At 39.8% G+C, this 20215-nt stretch overlaps 1 protein-coding gene across 10 annotated transcripts in view; it reads left to right on the top strand.

Moving 5' to 3' along the window:
• Positions 1 to 20215, top strand: part of ARFIP1 (ARF interacting protein 1) — a 138426-nt gene that overhangs the window by 17731 nt on the left and 100480 nt on the right. For 2 of the 10 annotated variants that reach the window (XM_070768981.1, XM_070768980.1), the window contains exon 2: positions 2153 to 2232. The exons of 4 other annotated variants lie outside the window; for them this stretch is intronic. In XM_070768981.1, the coding sequence (XP_070625082.1) occupies positions 2155 to 2232 (78 nt within the window). In that variant the 5' untranslated portion in view covers positions 2153 to 2154. 4 more of the 10 variants (XM_070768983.1, XM_070768979.1, XM_070768982.1 and 1 more) reach the window with 3 other exon arrangements.

The raw sequence follows: 20215 nt of genomic DNA, 5'->3' as shown, positions 1-20215 counted from the left end.
TACATACGTATATAGTATGTACACGTTTGTAGTATATAATGTAATGCAAATGTAAATGCTATGTAAATATTTGCTTGTGTATGGCAAATTCAAGTTTTGCTTTTTGAAACTTTCCGAAGGGTTTTTTTTTTTCCTTTTTTAAAAATATTTTCAATCTTTGTTTGAACCTGCAGATATGGAGGACTGACTACTCTTTTAGCTTGAATTAGATTTTACTTTTCTATCTCCTTACTGTTGTTGTTCAGTAACTAAGTCGTGTACGACTGTTTGAGACCTGATGAACTGCAGCACATCAGGCTTCCCTGTCCTTCACTGTCTCCTGAAGTTTGTTCAAACTCATGTCCATTGAGTCAGTGATGTCATCCATCCATCTTGTCCTCTGTCACCCCCTTCTTCTCTTGCCCTCGATCTTTCCCAGCCTCAGGGTCTTTTCCAGTGAGTCAGCTCTTCACGTTGGATGGCCAAAGCCTTGGAGCTTCAGCATCAGTTCTTCCAATGAATATTCAAAGTTGATTTCCTTTAGGATTGACTGGTTTGATCTCCTTGCTGTCCAGGGGACTCTCAAGAGTCTTCTTCAGCACTACGGTTCGAAATCATTAATTTTTTGGTGCTCAGCCTTCTTTATGGTCCAGCTCTTATATTCATACATGATTACTAGGAAAACCATAGCCTTGACTATGAGGACCTTTGTCAGCAAAGTGGTGTCTCTGCTTTTTAATATACTATCTAACTTTGTCATGGCTTTTCTTCCAAGGAGCAAGCATCTTTTAATTTCATGACTGCAGTTACCATCTGCAGTGATTTTGGAGCCCAAGAAAATAAAAGTCTATCACTGTATCCATTGTTTCCCCATCTGTTTGCCATGAAGTGATGGGACCAGATGCCATGATCTTTAGTTGAGTTTTAAGCTAGCTTTTTCACTCTCCTCTTTCACCTTCATCAAGAGGTTTTTTAGTTCCTCTTTACTTTATGCCATGAGTGGGGTCCTCTGCATATATGAGGTTGTTTATATTTCTCCTGGCAATCTTGATTCCAGCTTGTGCTTCATCCAGCCCAGTATTTCACAGGATGTACTCTGCATATAAGTTAAATAAGCAGGGTGACCATATATAGCCTTCTAGGATTCCCAATTTTGAACTAGTCCATTGTTCCATGTCCAGTTCTAACTGTTACTTCTTGACCTGCAGACAGGTTTCTCAGGAGACAGGTGAGGTGGTCTGGTATTCCCATCTCTTTAAGAATTTTCCACAGTTTGTTGTGATCCATACAGTCAAAGGCTTTAGCGTAGTCCGTGAAGCAGATGTTTTTTTCTGGAATTCTCTTGCTTTCTCTCACTAACGGATGTTGGCAATTGATCTCTGGTTCCTCTGCCTTTTCTAAATCCACCTTGTACGTCTGGAAGTTCTCGGTTCACATACTGCTGAAGCCTAGCTTGAAGGATTTTGAGCATAATCTTGCTGGCATATGAAATGAGTGTGATCGTATGGTAGTTTGAACATTCTTTGGCATTGCCTTTCTTTGAGATTGGAATTAAAAGTGATTTTTTTTCTAGTCGTGTGGACACTGCTGAATTTTAATTCTTTATTTGCTTGGCATTCTCTAATGTTGTTGAACAAGTTAGAAGCAGAAATCGCCTCTTAAAGTTGTACTGAATGAAATCTGATTTTAGTGTTTAATTTTGACAGCAGTTACATTTGTGACAGTATTAAAGAGCACTGGCCAGGGAACTGGAACATGTCTAAGTTCTAATCTGAAACATTGATTTTATGTGGGCCATAAGTAAATAATATTTTGGCTTCATCTTTTGATATCGTGACATCTTTGGATATCAGTTTTTTCATCTGTCAAATCAAGTGGACACTCTGATCTTTTGACTTGTTTCATATCCATAAGGATTAAATGAAATTATTTTTTAGTCATTGAAGTATGTATTTTTACATTTTGCATAAAAACTTTTCCTAAATTTTTGTTTGTTTTTAGAATCACTTACCTGTTACAATCAATAGATACACATATGATTGTAGATAGTTTTGCAAAACACATTCTGACTGTAAATAAATAATTTATGTTGTGGAATGTAAGAATATCAGTGAAGTGATACAGCTCTCTTAACTAAATTATTTAATGTGTGCTTAACACATTTTACTTTTAGGTATGTCTGACTGCAGCAATGATACTTCAACTCTTGGTACATCTAAACCAGCCACAGAAGAAGTCAAGTCTAGTTCTGAGGTGATTGGGTGATATTTATATTGTTTTTTAAAGTCAACCCATGTCAATCAAGTTTAGACTGTCCAAATTGAGTTAGTTTGTCTAACCATGTGCCGTTCTAAATAAACTCTTCTACACATATAGACACAGGAAAGGCGTGGGAAGAAGAGAGCCATTTCTTCATAATTGTAAGTCAATTACCATTTGCCTTTGGGCATATGAAATTCTACAATATACTTGTCCCATAAAAATGAAATAAAAGTTGAGTCAAACTATAGTTTTAAATTTAAATATGCAGCGAAGTTTCTGTTGAAGTAATAGTAGTAATTGGTTCACATTTGTGCTCATCTGATCCTGTATTGTCTCTAGGTAATTATGCATCAGAATCTAGGTGTAATGTTTAAAAAAAATACTGAGTTCTGGACTTCACCTCAGACTCCCTAAATCTGAGTGTGTAGTGCTAGATCCAGGGCTATGTATGTTTTTATTGTTGTTAATGTTTTAAATTCTGTAAGTGATTCTGTATCACCTCAAAACCACTGTTCTAGCCCATTAGAATACAGAGATATTAAGAAATTAATCTTACATTGAATTCAAGTAATCAGATATTTCTTTGAACATCTAATCCTAGTAACAGCTCTCAAATTTATAGTGGTTAAAGATTTACAGAGTAGCACTTTCATATTTTTCCACCTTGCCCCTCAGACTGATTTGATATAATCCAATTAGATAAGAAGAACAGCCGTGATTTATTTCCCTCATTTATTTGTTGAACATGTTTTAACTTTCAGAGAGGTAGTAGCTGACGTCGGGTAACGGGCAGGTCTGGAGCATAACATGGGTTCTTCCGACTCCACTTGCAGTGTTAAAAAATCAGTTTGCTGTCTGTGTAGGTGACAATGCTAGCCATAATGTTTCATCATCGTCCCAAGACGTTGAGTCTGTATGATGAGCTTTAATGTAGGATTTAGAGCTAGATAATTTACTTCTCGCTCAAAAGTCAAAGATGAGCTCTGGTTGGCAGAATATATACTATCTGTGAGGGATTCGGAATTCTTTGTGATTTAAAGTAGTGTGGCTATTTACCATTTGTCAAAGAAGTATTGTAGTTATATTTAGTTCTGAGAACCTAGGGAATTATGTATACCATATTTGTCTTAACTCGTGTTTTTTATTTTTTATGATCAGATCTCTGAATCTGAACTGTTGAGAGATGATCAGAAGTTTGACACCTGTGAACTACAGGGAGCATTGGCAGCCCAGCCAATGATGAGGCTTATAATTGTAAAAATTATTCTTTTTGTGATTTACCACTGTGAGTTTCAGCTACTTGAATGTCCCCTGGATAGATACTGAACTAGAAATGTCCTGCTCAGTAGAGAGTTAAACCTGGATGGCAGTGATCTGAAGGAATCCACTGCCAAGTAATTGTTCAGAATTTGTGTGTAAATTCATATTAGGCATTCTCTGTATTTTTAGCCATACCCAGGGATATTGTACTTAAAAGAAAGAAGAAAAAAGAAAAACCAGGTGTGTGAGTATAATCTGAATTTATACCCAAATTTAAAAGGTTTGTATGAGTTTATTACAGTTAACCAAAGTTGGATTTAGGAATATTTTGTGCCTTTGAAATTGCTCATTTATTAGAATTCTACTAACTTAAATTTTTTTTTTAATATCCTTGATGAAAACATTTTAGGGCTCAAATTTGCTTATAAGATTTTTTCTTTTATGTATTATAACTCTGTATTTTGGCCATTAACTCTTAAATTTCTGTACATCAAACTTTTCAGTAATTCAGGATAATCATAGCAGAGCTTGGCACATAAACTGATGGTCAGTTTGATGAATGAATTAATTCTCACTCTACTAGTAAACGATATATGGATAGTAGTTTCTTAGAATATGATGACCTGAATTATAGTTTTCATTTCTTTAAAAGCAAAACAAAACAGCAAAAACTGTCAACATTTTGAACTGAGCCAAAAACATCAACCCTGTGACTTAAGGTTCATGTAGGTTCTATATGACATTACTGTGTGGATCACAGCGAACTGTGGAAAACTGGCAACGAAGACCTGGAAGTCTTAACATCGATAATAAGGAAAGAGCTGTGATTTGAGCATAAAGAAATATGAATAAATTTAAGAAACTTAGTAGGGGAAAATTATATAAAGGCAGAAGCAAGGAAGTTGGGAAAACAGGTGTATTTTTGCCAACAGCAACAAAAAGGGAAAGCAGAGTAGTTGCATTAGGTATTTATTAGTGTATTTTAGGGTTTTTGCGTTACTTTTCTGTCTGCCCTTTGATATAGTAACAGTAATGCATATACTTAATTATAATACCCAAAAAATAGATATACAAATATTTTCATTCCTTCTTTACATAAGTAACTCAGAGGTCTAAAAGTGAATTTGTTCAGATCCTGCACACAAGCTGCATGTTATTAGGAGAAATTTTAAAATAAGTAAAATAGAGTGTAGAAGAATAATGCCTTTGGAGTGGTTCACATGAAGAATTATAGCAGTTCAGGAAGTGTCAGCCAGGAATATCCATGAAGGTGGTCTTTAAACTGTCTTACAGTGTGGGGTAGCATTTGAGCATGTGACTGGTGATGGTCACTACCTGGGCAGAGTCATAGAGAAAGGAAACAGACGCATGTATGGGGAAGCATGAGTTGGATTTAATAGGGTATCTGAAGAAGCATAATTGGTGTTAAGAAGATAGTTCAGGTCATGGAAAGATTGTGTCAGGTGGAGTTGGCTTTTATGTTGTAAATACATTGGGGAGGAAGACAGACATGTTAAAAATACATATAACATATAAATAAATTATAGACAACAAAGGTCCATCTAGTCAAAGCTGTGTTTTTTCCAGTAGTCATGTATGGATGTGAGAGTTGGACCATAAAGAAAGCTGAGCGCTGAAGAATTGATGCTCTTGAACTGTGGTATTGGAGAAGACTCTTGAGAGTCCCTTGGACTGCAAGGAGAGCCAACCAGTCAATCCTAAAGGAAATCAGTCCTGAATATTCACTGGAAGGACTGATGCTGAAGCTGAAACTTTGGCCACCTGATGCGAAGAACTGACTCATTTGAGAAGACCCTGATGCTGGGAAAGACTGAAGGCAGAAGGAGAAGGGGATGACAGAGGATAAGATGGTTGGATGACATCACTGACTCAATGGGCATGAATTCGAGCAAGCTCCAGGAGTTGGTGAAGGACAGGAAAGCCTGGTGTACTGCAGTCCACGGGGTCGCAAAGAGTTGGATATGACTGAGCAATTGGACTGAACTGAAATTATAATAAAATCTTTACCGCTATAAAGCAGGATAAGAGGCTAAAGAGTGATGATTGCTAATTTACATGAGTTGGTCAGGAAAGGCCCTTTCTGGGTGAGCAAATACCTCACTGAGTTGAGGGAGGGGCATGTGAAAATCTAGGAGTAAGAACCTTCCAGAAAGAGGAAACAGCAAGAGCAAAAATAAGATTGGTGTGTTTGAGGAAGTGAGGACTCTGGCTGGAACTGAGGGTCAGTGAGAAAAGAGTGGAAGGAAATGCAGTAGCTAGCTGCTAAGATTTGCTTGGCTCAGAAATGAGAATGACAGATGATTAGAAGAGAGGTCTGAAATGCAGGATTCAAGTAGCAAGTGGTTGGAAAATATAAGACAAATAGGTGTTGATACTAGTAGATTAAAATATTTGTTAAGAAAAATGTGAAACATATGAAATAAAAGTGAAGTAGTAAATGAACTCCCATAGACTTGTCAACCAGATTATCATCATTTCAACTTGACCGCATTTGCTTTATCCATTCTTATGTGGGATCATCTCCCTTTTAAAAACCACGGAATTGACAATGACAAGATGGAATAAAGACAAAAAGAAAGAACTTGGCCAAGACAATAACGTTTGTAACCTATTTCAACTCTGTCTGGATACTGGTCTGTTTAGAGAAATGTCATTAGGGTACACCTAGGGCAACCCACTCCGGTGTTCTTGCCTGGAGAATCCCAGGGACGGGGGAGCCTGGTGGGCTGCCGTCCATGGGGTGGCACGGAGTCGGACACGACCGAAGCAGCTTAGCAGCAGCAGTGACAAAGTTAGGAGTGACTGTGCTGGAGCTCCAGGGTCTGTCCTGTTGGTCCTTACTAAAATCAGTGCTAGAATTACAGCATCTTTATAGAATGTTTTTAATTTCTAAGCTATTTCACATTTGATTCTTTTAATAGCCGTATGAGGTATAGGTGAAGTTAAGAATCTTGTTTTATAAAAGAGGAAATTGAGACCTAGGGAAGGACAAGTGACTGCTGTACAGTTATAAAAAGGGCAGAGCCAGTCCTTAAATCTGTGTCTCCTGATAAGTTGATTAGTTCTCTTGAGATCTCATGGGTGGGCTTATTCACCTAATGCTCTTGAACCGTGTTAAATTAACTTTGCCATAAATACACTAACCATGTTTTAAAGGTCATATTTTTACTGATTCAGATGGAAATTTCAGAGACTGAATTATGATTTTAATAGAATTGCTTTCTCTTTTTGTAGGCAAAAAAGGAATCTAATTTCATCTGACACAGAAGGCATTTGTGCTTTTTGGTTTTAGAGCAGAATGTGGTCTCTGTTGACATGCATAATTGGTTCACTAAGCACTTGGACCTTCATTGTCTGAAGCCATAACTAGAACAATTACAGTTGAATATTTGTGACTTCCTTTTCTTATTTTCCACACTGCTTACTTTATTCATTGCTGTTTTGTTAAGGTTTGACTGAGATTAAGAAGTGAATCTTTCAAATGAGAAGAAAATATAACTACTTGATAGCAGAACCAAATACCTACTGATCATTAGAATATTTCACGGCACTTTTATAATGAGTTTAAAAGTAGCATTTTAAAGTGGTAGATATAAGAAACCATTGAAAAGCTTGAAGCTTATTATTGTACTTTATTTTTACCTGCTCAGGGGCAAATTAGATTAAACAACAATGTTAAATATATGTGTTTTAGAAGAAGTAAAGTCTTGTATTGTTCCAGAAGTCTGACTAAGGCTAAGACAAGTTGTTTTATATCCTTTCTAGAAAGTTTCTATCTTGTTTCTAATAAGCATTTTAGAAATTAGGTTTTACTATTCTTAATGTAATACATTGATAACATCAAGAAACTTATTTCCAGTTACATTATTAAGATAGACTTTTAGTCTTTGGGTGAATTTTTGTTATTGTTGCATCTTTGATTTTCTGTGAAGTGTTTCCATCATCATAAATTGTTGTTGATTTAGTTGCTAAGTTGTATCCAACTCTTCTCAACCCTATGAACTGTAGCTCCCCCTCAGCCCTATGAACTGTAGCTCCCCGAAGCTCCTCTGACCATGGGATTTCCTAGGCAAGAATACTGTAGTGGGTTGCCATTTCCTTCTCCTGGGAACTTCACGACGTAGGGATCAAACCCACGTGTCCTGCTTGTCAGGCAGATTCTTGACCTCTGAGCAGCCTGGGAAGCCCTCTTTTATAGTTTTTGCTCTCCCTTTTTTTTTTTTTTTCCATCATGTTTGTTTGGTTATTTTGTTTTCTTTGCTGTGTTCCTCACTTGGCACTCTACTTTGGTCTTGTTTGTGGTTTAGTTTTGTTTCTGATTGGTTGACACCATTTTTGGTTTTCTTTGCTCACCGAGTCACTCTCTTGTACTTAGTTTTCTGTGGTCTGTTTTGGTTTCGTTTGTGTGCGTGTGTTCTTTTGTTTTGTTTTCTGTTTGATTTTGCTTTTAACGTTTGTCTGCGTTTCATTTTTTGTTCTTTGTTGTTGGTGTGGTATTTTTGGAGGTTTTTTGTTGTTGTTTTTGGGGAGATTTTTTGTGTGTGTTTGTTTGTTAGCTTGTTTGTTTTAATCCCCTTTATTGCCATAATAAACGGCTTGTGGAATCTTGGTTCCCTGACCAGAACCTGGGCCTGAGTCTCTGGAGGGGACATCTGAGTCAGGACACTAGACCATCCGAGAACTCCTGACCCCAGGGCGTATTAATCAGTGAGCACTCCCCTGAAGACCCCCACCTGAATCCAAGACCCAGCACCACCCAACTGCCTGCAGCACCCAGCGCTGGACGCCTCACGCGAACAACAAGCAAGACAAGAACATGAACCTAGTCGTCAGCAGGCAGGCGGCCCACAGACACCCCAGAGCATATCACCTCACACAGCCCTGCCTATCAGAGGGAAAAAACGCACCTCCTCATCAGTAGTCATAAATGCTGATTGTCAAAATGTAAGGCCTTTTACAGTGTTAATCTCAAGGCGTATTTTCAGGAGTAGAAAACAAACTGTGAGAAAAAATTATGTGAGCTTTTTCTTTTAGTTTTGGTCTTCAGCAGCCACAGAAAAGACTATAGACTCGGGGTTGAATTTATAGGAGGAAGAGTTATTGCACCAACCACAGGCGTGCAGATGCAGTGAGCAGGCAGGCGTTCCGTTGGCCAGGACGGAGACCGTCAGGGGAGGATGGAGTCTGAGCGGTGACTGCAAGTGGGTAGGGGTCAGACTGTCGGCATCTTTCTGTTTTTTGTTGTTGTTGTTGTTGTACTGATTTCTGGCTGTGCTGGGTCTTGGCTGCTGTGAGGGCTTTCTCTTGCTGTGGGGAGCGGGGGATGCTCTCTAGATGCAGTGGACGAACTCCTCGCTGTGGTGCCTTCTCTTGTTGCGGAGGGTGGGCGTTGATAGTTGAGGCCGGTGGGCTCGGTAATCGTGGCTCGCGGGCTCTGGAACTTGGCCTCAGGAGTGGTGCTGCCCAGGCTTAGCTGTTTCACAGCACGTGGGGCCTTCCCAGATCAGGGACGGAACCCAGGGCTCCTGCATTGGCAGGCAGGCAGATTCTTAACCAAGTACTAGGGAAGCCCCATCAGCAGTTTTTTGAGCCATATTATAACATTGGAGAAGGCAGTGGCACCCCACTCCAGTATTCTTGCCTGGAAAATCCCATGGACGGAGGAGCCTGGTGGGCTGCACTCCATGGGGTCGCACAGAGTTGGACATGACTGAGCGACTTCACTTTCACTTTTCACTTTCATGCATTGGAGAAGAAGATGGCAACCCACTCCAGTGTTCTTGCCTGGAGAATCCCAGGGATGGGGGAGCCTGGTGGGCTGCCATCTATGGGGTCGCACAGAGTTGGACACGACTGAAGCGACTTAGCAGCAGCAGCATAACTAATGTAGTGTTGAGAAAGTTCGCTGGAGTGATGAATAGTGTTAAGGGCTTCACCAAAGAAGGGCATGGGGGAGTTATTCTTCCCCAGTGCGGTTGGTCTTATGCTATGAAATGCATTGCATTTATGACATTAAAGTTGTATTTTGTTAAAGTACAGTTGATTCACAATGCTGTGTTAGTTTCTGGTGTGCAGCATAGTGATTCAGTTATATGTATACACACACACACACACACACACACACATATTCTTTTTCATATTTTTTTCCAAAATGGTTTATTGGTGGTAATGGTTTAGTTGCTAAGTCGTAGCTGACTCTTTCGATCCCATGGACTGTAGCCTGCCAGGCTCCTCCGTCCCTGAGATTCTCCAGGCGAGAATACTGGAGTGGGTTGCCTTTATTACGTGATTCTAAATACAGTTCCCTGTCTGATACAGGAGGACTTTGTCATTTATTTTATATATAGTAGTTTGTATCTGCTAATTACAAACTCCTGATTTATCCCTCTCCCAGCCCCTTTCCCCTTCAAGAACCATAAGTTTGTTTTCTGTGTCTGAATTTGTTTATTTTTATGTAAATACATTCATTTGTGTCGTATTTTAGATTCCACATATAAGTGATATCTTATAGTACTTGTTTTTCTCTGATTTACTTCACTCAATATGACAGTCTCTAGGTCCATCCATGTTGCTGCAAATGGCATTATTTTATTCTTTTTTTCTGGCTGAATAGTATCCCCTGTGTGTGCATGCGCTTACACACACGTCATCTTTACCCATTCATCTGTTGATGGACGTTTAGGCCGTTTCCATGCCTTGGCTTTTGTAAGTAGTGCTGCCGTGAACATTTGGGATGCGTGTATCTTTTTGAATTATCGTTTTCTCCAGATATGTGCCCAGGAGTGGGGTTGCTGGATCATATGGCAGTTCTGTTTCTAGTTTTTGAAGTAATCTGTGCTAGTGATACAGAACCCGCCTACCAGTGCAGGAGACATAAAGCGACGCAGGTTTGATCCTTGGTTAGGAATATCCCCTGGAGGAGGCAACCCACTCCAGTATTCTTGCCTGCAGAATCCCATGGACAGAGGAGCCTCTCGGGGCAATCCATCGGGTCGCAGAGTCAGACAAACTGAAGCAGCTTAGCATGCACACACTCATACTGTTTTCCGTAGTGGCTGCACCAGCGTACAGTCTGCCAGCAGTGTAGGAGGCTTCTCTTTGCTTTATGCCCTCTCCAGCACTTGTTTGTATACTTTTCGGTGATGGCCATTCTGACTGGTGTGAGGTGTAGTTTTGATTTGCATTTCTCTAGTAATTAGCAATGTTTAGCATCTTTTCATGGAGAAGGAAATGGCAGCCCACTCCAGTGTTCTTGCCTGGAGAATCCCAGGGACAGGGGAGCCTGGTGGGCTGCCATCTCGGGGGTCACACAGAGTCGGACAAGACTGGAGCGACTTAGCAGCAGCAGCAGCATCTTTTCATGTGCATGTTAGCCATCTGTATGTCTTCTTTGGAAATATGTCTACTTAAGTGTCTCCCCATTTTTTGATTGGGTTGGTTGGTTGGTTGGTTATTGAGTTGTATGAGCTATTTGTGTAGTTTGGAGATTAAGCCCTTATCAGTCACATCATTTGCCAATATTTTCTCCCAGTTCATAGGTTGTCTTTTCCTTTTGTTTGTGGTTTCTTTTGCTATGTGAAAGCTTTTGATTAGGTCCCATTTGTTTCTTTTTGCTTTTGTTTCTTTTGCCTTGGGAGACTGACCTAAAAAATCGTCTGTACAATTTATGGCAGAAAATGTTTTGCCTGTGTTTTCTTCTAGGAGTGTCATGGTGTCGTGTTTTATATTTTAAGTCTTTAAGCCAGGGGTCGCAGCTTCCAGACTGAAGACCAGTAGTACCTCTTGTCAGATCAGTGTCCTTAGACTAGAGATAAAGTGCACGATGAATGTAATGTGCTTGAATCACCCCCAAGCCATCCCCCTCAGCCTGGGCCATGGAGAAACTGTCTTCCATGAAGTTAGTACCTGGTTCCAAAAAGGTTGGCGACCACTGCTTTAAGCCATTTTGAGTTTATTTTTATGTATGGTGTGAGGGTGTCTTTTAACTTCATTGATTTACATGAGGCTGTCCAGCTGTCCCAGTACCATTTGCTGAAGAGACTGTCTTTTCCCTGTTGTGTATTTTTGCCTCCTTTGTTAAAGATTAATTGACTGTAGGTGTATGGGTTTGTTTCTGGGCTCTTAGTTCTGTTCCATTGATTCATGTATCTGTTTTTTTTCCCCCCACAATCCCACACTGTTTTGATTATTGTGACTTTGTGGTGTTGTCTGAAGTCTGGAAAGGTTATGCCTCCAGCTTTGTTTTTTTCCTTAGGATTGCTCTGGCAATTCTGGTTCAATATAATTTTAGGATTATTTGTTCTACTTCTCTGAAAGATGTCGTAGGTAATTTGATAAAGTGAGTATGTATTAGACCAGTAAGTTCTGCTATTATAAGAAGCAGTATGTAGCATCAGGCTATTTACAGGGTTTTTCAGCCTTAAGAAATATTTTGCTATAAGGTTTTTATTGTGGGACATTATCCTGTGCATTGTAGGACCTCTAGCAACATTCCTGCCCTATATCTTCAAGATGCCAGTAGCATGCCATCTCCAGCTATAACATTCAGAAATGTCCTTAGAGGGGGGGATGGGTAGTAAAATTGACCCCAGTTAATAACTATGGAGTTATCAGGATCAGTAATAACATCCATATTTTCTGGCAGCTGATGCTGTTTGCAATAGCAGGCTTAGTCCGTGTCTTGAAGCTCCTGATTCCCAGACATCCTAGTTCAATTCTGCAGCCTCCCACAGCCAGGAGTAGCAGGTCCTAGATGCAGCTGTCTCTGGGGCTCTGGTATTAGCAAAAGGCAGCACTAAGGGTGTGATTGGAAGCTGATGCTTCAGTCTTGAATTGTTGAAAGTGAAGGGTCAGATTAAGACAAATGCTACTCTAACTGTGTAGGACGATATGGAAATAGAACAGCAGTACAAGTGGTCAGCATCAAGGAAACAGTACGTTTGACTCATAAATGTCTGAAAGCATATATATTGGCATGACCCATTGGCATATATATTGGCTGGCATGACATTGATGTGTTTCACTTGCCTTTGAGAGACTCTGTGATGTTGAGGCTAAAAATAAGGCCTCTCACAGCCAATGTGCCAGATTTGAATCCCATTTCATCACTTGGTAGCTGCATGTCATTGAGAGATTTCTTAATCTGTCTTCTTACCTGTAAAACAGATATAATAATGGTACCTAAGTTTGAGAGTTTTGTGGGTTTTGAAGGAGATAATGCACATTGAGCAATTAGAATTAAATCGGTTAATATGTGAAAAACACATAGAACAGTAGCTGACACACAGTCAGTACTCACTGTTTTCATTGTAGGGCTCCATTTGCAAGAGGATACATTATTTAAATTATTTTAATCCTTTAATGGACCTAGTCCTCAGTTTTCTTATCTGTTAAATTGGGAAAATCTTATTCCCCTCATGGGCTTCCCTTGTGGCTCAGAGAGTAAAGAATCCGCCTGCAATGCAGGAGACCTGGGTTCAATCCCTGGGTCAGGAAGACCTCCTGGAGAAGGAAATGGCTACTGACTCCAGTGTTCTTGCCTGTAGAACAGAGGCCTAGAGGACTGCAGTCCACGGGGTCACAGAGTCGGTCACGACTGAGCAACTAACATTAACTCCTCACAGGGCAGTTGTAAACGTTAAAGGAAATATTTCAGGTAATAAGCTTGTTAGCGTGGCACCTGGCATATATTGATAGAAGGCAGTTAATAAAGGTCAGCATTCAGTTATTACTGGCAAATTAAGGAACCATGAAGCTATCAAACAGGTTTCATAGGTAATTTATTCACTAGCATTCTGAAAGGTTTCTAGAGCATTTCATAGTTATTATTGTTACTCAAAAGCACTCACAAGGATATTGTAAGACTTTTTTCCATTTATCCACTTCCTGTAATTCAGCTTTCAGTGTCTTATGTTGCAAGCAGATGAAACCAATTCCAGGTCACTTACATAGAAAAGACATTCACTAAGAGGATCTGAGGTAACTTACAAGGAAGTTGGAAACCAGAATCCAGGTTCCCTATCGGGGAGTATGCCCCAGATCCCGGTTCAGCACGGTTTCAGCGCGGGCACTGTGCTGCTGGGGCTTGGCAGCTGGCACTGCCAGGACTCTGGGTACTGGCTGTGGTAACTGGCGCTGCCCCCATGTAGTGGCAGCTTGGTCCCACCGCGGTTACTGCTGCCCTCAGTGAGTTTTTATCACTCCTCTTGTTGTCGCTAGTTTCTGATCTCAGGTCTGGGCTGAGCCTTCATAGAACCTAGGTCTCGTGGCAGCTGCCCCAGAGCTTGGGAAACAAACAATAATAACGTAACTTCTGTAGAGCTTGTTATATGCCAGACACTCTTCTAAATACTTTATATTTCATTTTATCCTTACAGCAGCTAAGGTAGGTACTAATATCATTTTACTGATGAGGAAAGAGAATTGTAGGAACTTTGAGGCTTTTAGGAAGTTTACGTAATATGTGGAGGAGCTAGGGATTAAACTCAAGTAATCTGGCTGCAAATATTTGCTTTTGATTATCAGGTATTTTGAGCTTTTATATAATAAGAAGCAGGTTCTGCCTTTCCCCAGCCTTATGTAGAGGCCTTCCCCAATATTAGAAGGGGACTGTGACGGGGGAGCCAGAAGAATGAGATATAGACTCAGTACTTGGCTAAAGTCTGACTTGGCAAACCAGTCATTGCCTCTGTTGCTGTTTTAAAAGCTCCAGGATGAGGGACACTGAATCTGAGGATCAGAGGGATTTTTTTTTTTTTTAATGCTCTGCCATTTTTTATTCACTTAGAGGAGAATACTTGTAAGGTTTCAGACTCTGGATCAAATAGGGAATATGTGTCTATAAATAACACTTAGAATTGTGTGACGTTTTTATAGTGAGAGAGTATTGGCCTAGTTTATTTTTGTCATGAAGACCAGTTTTGGAAAATTGGTAAACTTTATTTGCTGCTGGGTCGTAGAGCTGCAAGTCAGTCCTTGCTCGTAGGTGGGCACTGTATTCAGGACCATGCGCCTGCCACCACCAGACTGGTGTGGGCTCCCTAGGGGTAGATTTGGGGCTTTCAGGAAAAGCAGATCCTCTGCCATTAGAGGTGGTAGAATGGAATTTCACCCTGTAAAAAGCTGACTTTATTGAGGTAAATTTTGCATATGATAAAACGTGTTCATTTAAAATGTACAGTTGGATGACTTTTGCCAAGTATATACATTTGGGAAACCATAACCTCAGTGAAGACGCAGACAAAGCTGCTTGTGCACTTTTGCAGTCGGCTGGCCTGTGTCTACCCTGCTCCTCAGGCGAGAGCTGGTCTGTCGTGATAAATTGGTTTTGTGTGCTCTGTGCGTGTGCTCAGTTGTTCAGTCATGTCCGACTCTTTGTGACTCTGTGGACTGTAGCCCTCCAGGCTCTGCTATCCGTGGGATTTTCCAGGCAAAAATACTGGAGTGGGTTGCTTTTTCCTTCTCTAGGGGATCTTCCCAGCCCCAAGATTGAACCCCCATCTCTTGTATCTCCTACGCTGGCAGGTGGATTCTTTACCACTGGGCCACCGGGGAAGCCCTTTTTCATCTACAAAAATGAGAATTTTGTGTTCTACAGTTCTGGTATGTATTCTTTTTGTGTCTGGATTTTTGGCTCAGAATATTGAGATTAAACAACAGTTATTGTATACATCAGTAATTCACTCCTTTTATTGCTGAGGAATATTCCATTATAAGTATAAACTATAATTTGTTTATCCATTAACCTGTTGATGGACATTTTTTCTTCTCATTTTGGGCTCTTATAAGTAAGCCTGCTATGAATATACGTATACAAGTCTCTGTGGGACGTTTGTTTTTATTTTTCTGGTAAATGCTTAGGTGTAGAATGACTGAGTCATATGATCAAGTGTATGTTTAATTTCATAAGAAATTGCTAAGTGAAGTGGTTTTTTTACATTTCCTCCAGCAGTGTATTGGAGAAGGAAATGGCAACCCACTCCATTATTCTTGCCTGGAGAATCCTATGGACAGAGGAGCCCGGCAGACTGCAGTCCATGGGGTCCTAAGGAGTCGGACACAGCTTAGCAACTAAACCACCAGCAGAGTATGCAAGTTCATGTTACTACTCTCTAACCAGTACTTGGTATTGTCAGCCTTTTTGAACTTCAGCTGTTGTATTGGGTGTATGCTTGTGTCTTCTTGTGGCTTTAAATTGCATTTCCTTGATGATTAGTAATGTTAAACATCTTCCATGCACTTACCATTATTTGTTTTCTTTAGTGAGGTGCCTGTTAAAGTTTTGTCCATGTTTTATTTGGGTTGTTTTTCTAATTGAATTTTATTTATTAAAATAAGACATATATATATATATTTTAAATGTGGCTTCCCTTATGGCTCAGTGGTAAAGAATCTGCCTGCCAATGCAGGAGACTCAGGTTCAATCCCTGGGTCGGGAAGATCTCCTGAACAAGGAAATGGCAACCCACTCCAGTAGTCTTGCCTGGGAAATCCCGTGAACAGAGGAGCCTGGTGGGCTACAGTCCATGGGGTCGCAAAAGAATCCAACAGGACTGAGCGACTAAACAACAGTTTATTTTGAATAGCAGTTGTTTGTCAGATACATATCTTACATCTGTTTTCTCCCAGTCTGTAGCTCGTCTTTTCATCTTTTAAATGGTGTCATTTTGAAAAGAAATTTTTAATTTTGATGAAGTCCAAATTATCAGTGTTTCTCTTATTGTTTATGTTTTCCATTTCCTAAGAAAATATTTGCCTACTCCAAAGCCATTGTGAAGTCTACTGATAAACTCATCAAAGGCATTCTTCATTTCTGTTATAAGTGATTTTTATCTCTAGCATTTCTTCTTGGTTCTTTCTTAGTATTTCTACATCTCTGTTTATGTCGTCCAGCTGTTCATGCATGCTGTCTGCTTTATCCATTACAGCCATCTCAGCCACCCGGAAGCCCGTATTACTCATAGTTGTTTTAAATTCCTGGTCTGCTAATTCCAACATCCGTGCCATTTCTGATTGTGGTGTTTGCTTTGTGACTTCAGGTTGTGTTTTTTGCCTTTTGTAGACCTTATAATTTTTAATTGTTAATCAGACATGATGTATCAGGTGAAAGGACCTGCTGTAAATGTGGGCATAAAGTGTAGGAGGAGGGGAGCGTTGTATATCCTGTGACTAGGTGTCAGTCTTTCAGGGAGCCTGTGCCTCTGGACTGTGATGTTCTCGAGTGTTTCTCAGTTTTTCTCTCCTCTCCTCAGGTGGCACAGGATAGCTGGAATGTGCTGGCTGTGGCCGTTTCCCAAGCAGGCTAGGCTCTGGTTTCTCCTGAGGGTAAGCCTTGTTAAGAATAGGGTTCTTAGGGACCTCCCTGGTGGTGCCGTGGATAAGAATTCTCCTGCCTGTGCATGGGACTTGGGTTCAGTCCCCGGTGGGAAGATTGCACATGCTGTGTGGAGCAGCTCAGCCGGTGAGCCACACTGCTGAAGCCACATGCCCTAGAGCCTGTGTTCCAGAAGAGAGAAGCCAAGAATGGACTGCTTAGTGTATTTCACAGTGGTTCCAGTTCTCACCACTTGCTGGGAGGATGAGGGAGTTTTTCTGTGATATTTACTGCGGTAACCTGGTCCCACTCTTGAAAGCCACACTAAATATTGTGGGTCCTTGCTTTTGACTGGGTTCCTCTGGAGTCTTTAACTCTCAAGAGTTGTCCACAATGAGCCTCCAGCAACTCATTGATTACAGCTCAGATTTTCCTACCACAGCATTGGTTACTGAGGTGGTTTCCACCGGTTTTTGTCCTTGTAAGCCATGACTCTTTGCATTTGCCTCTCTCCAGTTTTGGGAGTAACAGTGTGCCCTGTGTCCTCCTCTCTTTTATGAATCCGAGAAGACATTGCTTTTTTAGTGTGTTCAGCGTACTTGTTAGAATGAGATGGTGATTTCCAAGCTCCTTACATGCAGAAATGAAAGCAGAAGTCCCCACCCCAAGATAACTACATGCCTACCATCATCATACCTTATTGGTTTTCTTTTTGAATCGAATTATATAGTAGATACTCTTTGGGTCTGGCTTCGGTGGCTCAACATGGTCTGTAAGAATTTTTTGTTTTTAATAGCAGTAGTTCTAGTTTATTGCTGTGTAGTGTTGTGTTCCATTGTTTGATTATACTAGTTTCTTTATTCTACTGTTGATGGACATTTGAGTTTCCAGTTTTAAGCTATATTATGGATAAAGCTGCTGTGAATAGTCTCGTACTTGTTTTATGATGGACAGATGCACTATATTTCATGGGTATGTTTCCTAGGAGTAGAATTTCTGGGTTGTAGAATAGGCATATGTTTAATAGTATTGCCAGAAAGTTTTCAAGTGGTTTTACCACATTTTGCTTGCACCAGCAATGTATGAGAACCCACATACTTGATAACACTTAATTTTGTCAGTCTTTCTACATTTGGCCATTCTAATGGGTGTTAGTAGTATTCTGATCTGTGGTCTTAATCTGAATGACAAATTTAAATGAATGACAGGGCGGTCCCGGTGACTCAGATGGTTAAGAATCCCCTGAAATGTGGAAGACCCGGGTTCTTTTCCTGCTTCAGAAAGACCCCCTGGAGAAAGGAATTGCTACCCACTCCAGTATTTTTGCATGGAGAATTCCATGGACAGAGGGGCCTGGTGGGCTACAGTCCACGGAGTCCCAAAGAGTCAGACACAAATGATTGTGGATCTTTCCTAATACTGAAATTCTGTGTTTGCTTAGAGTCTAGTGCATGCTTACAGCAGTAGTTCTCCTTAGCTACACTTTAGAATCCCCTGGGGAACTTTTAAAACTTGAAGTTCCCCAGGTAATTCTAGGATGCAGAGAGTGTTGAGAGCATTCTGAATGCAACATTCTGTGCCTCTCGGGACTTTGCTGTGCCCTTTGGTGAGTGACATGTTTGTCTTTCTCATTGCCCAGCCAAAAATTGGGTAGGGAGCAGGGAGAAGGCCTGGGTTACCCTACATTTCTCCCCTACTCTTGATCCCCCACAATCTAGTCACTCTGTAAGGCTCTTATTTTACTTCCTAAAGAATTCTCAAAAAAGAATTCACCTTTTTCAATTCCCACAGCCTTAATTTAGATCTTTATTATTTCTTACTCACACTGTAAAATGCTTCCTAAATGGTTTTTCTACTTCTAGTCTTTCCTTCTTTCCCTTCAGTCGAACTTCCTTCAGGCTGTTCACTAAAATAAATTGATCAGATTTTTCTACTTCTTTCTTCATATCTCTTTTAGAAGTTCACAGTTCTTGATCTAGCATTTATAAAGTCCATCATGATAGTCTCCTATATACTTTACTAGCCTCCTACATACTTTACTAGCCTCCTTGTCATTTTTATTTTTAAAACCTAATTTTGATAAAATTTCATACAGAAAAATTAAACTCTTTACCCAGATTCACCATTGTTTTGTCCCATTTACTTTAACATTTTCTCTTTAAATGCAGAGTTTCTTCTCTTTTGAACCATTTGAGAGTGGTTTGCAGATATTATGTCCATTTGTTCCTAAGAACAAGGACTTTATCTTATATAATCTAAGTACTTTTATCAAAATCAGAAAATTATTAAGGAAATTGACATAGTACTATTATTTAATCCACAGTTCCAATAATATCGTTTACAGCTATTTTTTTCCTGTTTTGTGATCCAGTCTATAATATATGTTGTATCTAGCTGTCTTTTCTCTTGTCTTCTTTTATCTGCAACAGTTCATCTACTTTTTCATGAACTTAAGCTTTATCAAGTATAGGAGCCAGGTTTTCTACTATCTACCATCTGTTTCCATGATTTTTGGTCTTTATTATTTCCTTCCTACATCTTACTTTTAGTTTAATTTGCTCGTTTTCTGTTTTCTTAAGATGCAACCTTAGATTGTTGATTTAAGATGTACTATTCAGATGTAAGCATTTGCTTCCTTAGGTGCATCCTGCAAATACCGCTGTGGTGCATTTTCATTTTTCTTTGTTTTTTTTTCCCCTTCCCCTGCATTTTCATTTTCATTTAGTTAAAAAATATTTTCTTTCTCTTGTGATTTCCTTGTTTTCATATTAATGTTTTAGATATGTTGTTTCGTTTCCAAATTTGGGGGAGGTCCCTGCATATCTTGTGTGGGTTGATTGTAATTAAATTTCTCTGTGGTCATAGAACATTCTTTATATGGTTTCAGTCTTTTAAAATTTATTGAGTTATGTTCTGTGGCCTAAAATATGATCTGTTTTGCTGAACACAGCATGTTCATATGAAAATAATATATATTCTGCCATTATTGTTTCCTATTCTGTAAGTATCAGAGTGGTTGATGGTGTTCAGATCTTCTGTGTTTATGCTGGTTTCCTTTGTCTAGTTCTGTCAGTTGCTCTAAGAGTGATGGTAAAATCTCCAACTATGTGGAGTTCTGTTTCTGCTTTTAATTCTGTCGTTTGTTTCATTTATTTTGAAGCTCTCTTATTGCAACCAACAGAACACATTTGTGATTGTTTTGTATTCCTAAGGAATTGATCATTTTATCATTATGAAATATCAGAGCGATACTACCCTCTTTATCTCTGGTAATACTTTTTAAAAAACTATTTTATCAGATATTATTAATAATAAAACTGTGCCAACTTTCTTCGGAGAAGGCAATGGCAACCCACTCCAGTTCTCTTGCCTGGAAAATCC

Source organism: Bos indicus, chromosome 17 (genome assembly GCF_029378745.1).
Source record: "Bos indicus isolate NIAB-ARS_2022 breed Sahiwal x Tharparkar chromosome 17, NIAB-ARS_B.indTharparkar_mat_pri_1.0, whole genome shotgun sequence".
In the NCBI taxonomy this organism is placed as follows: Eukaryota; Metazoa; Chordata; class Mammalia; order Artiodactyla; family Bovidae; genus Bos; species Bos indicus.
Note: the sequence above shows the minus strand (reverse complement) of the source record. Positions and strands in the feature narration are given on the sequence as shown.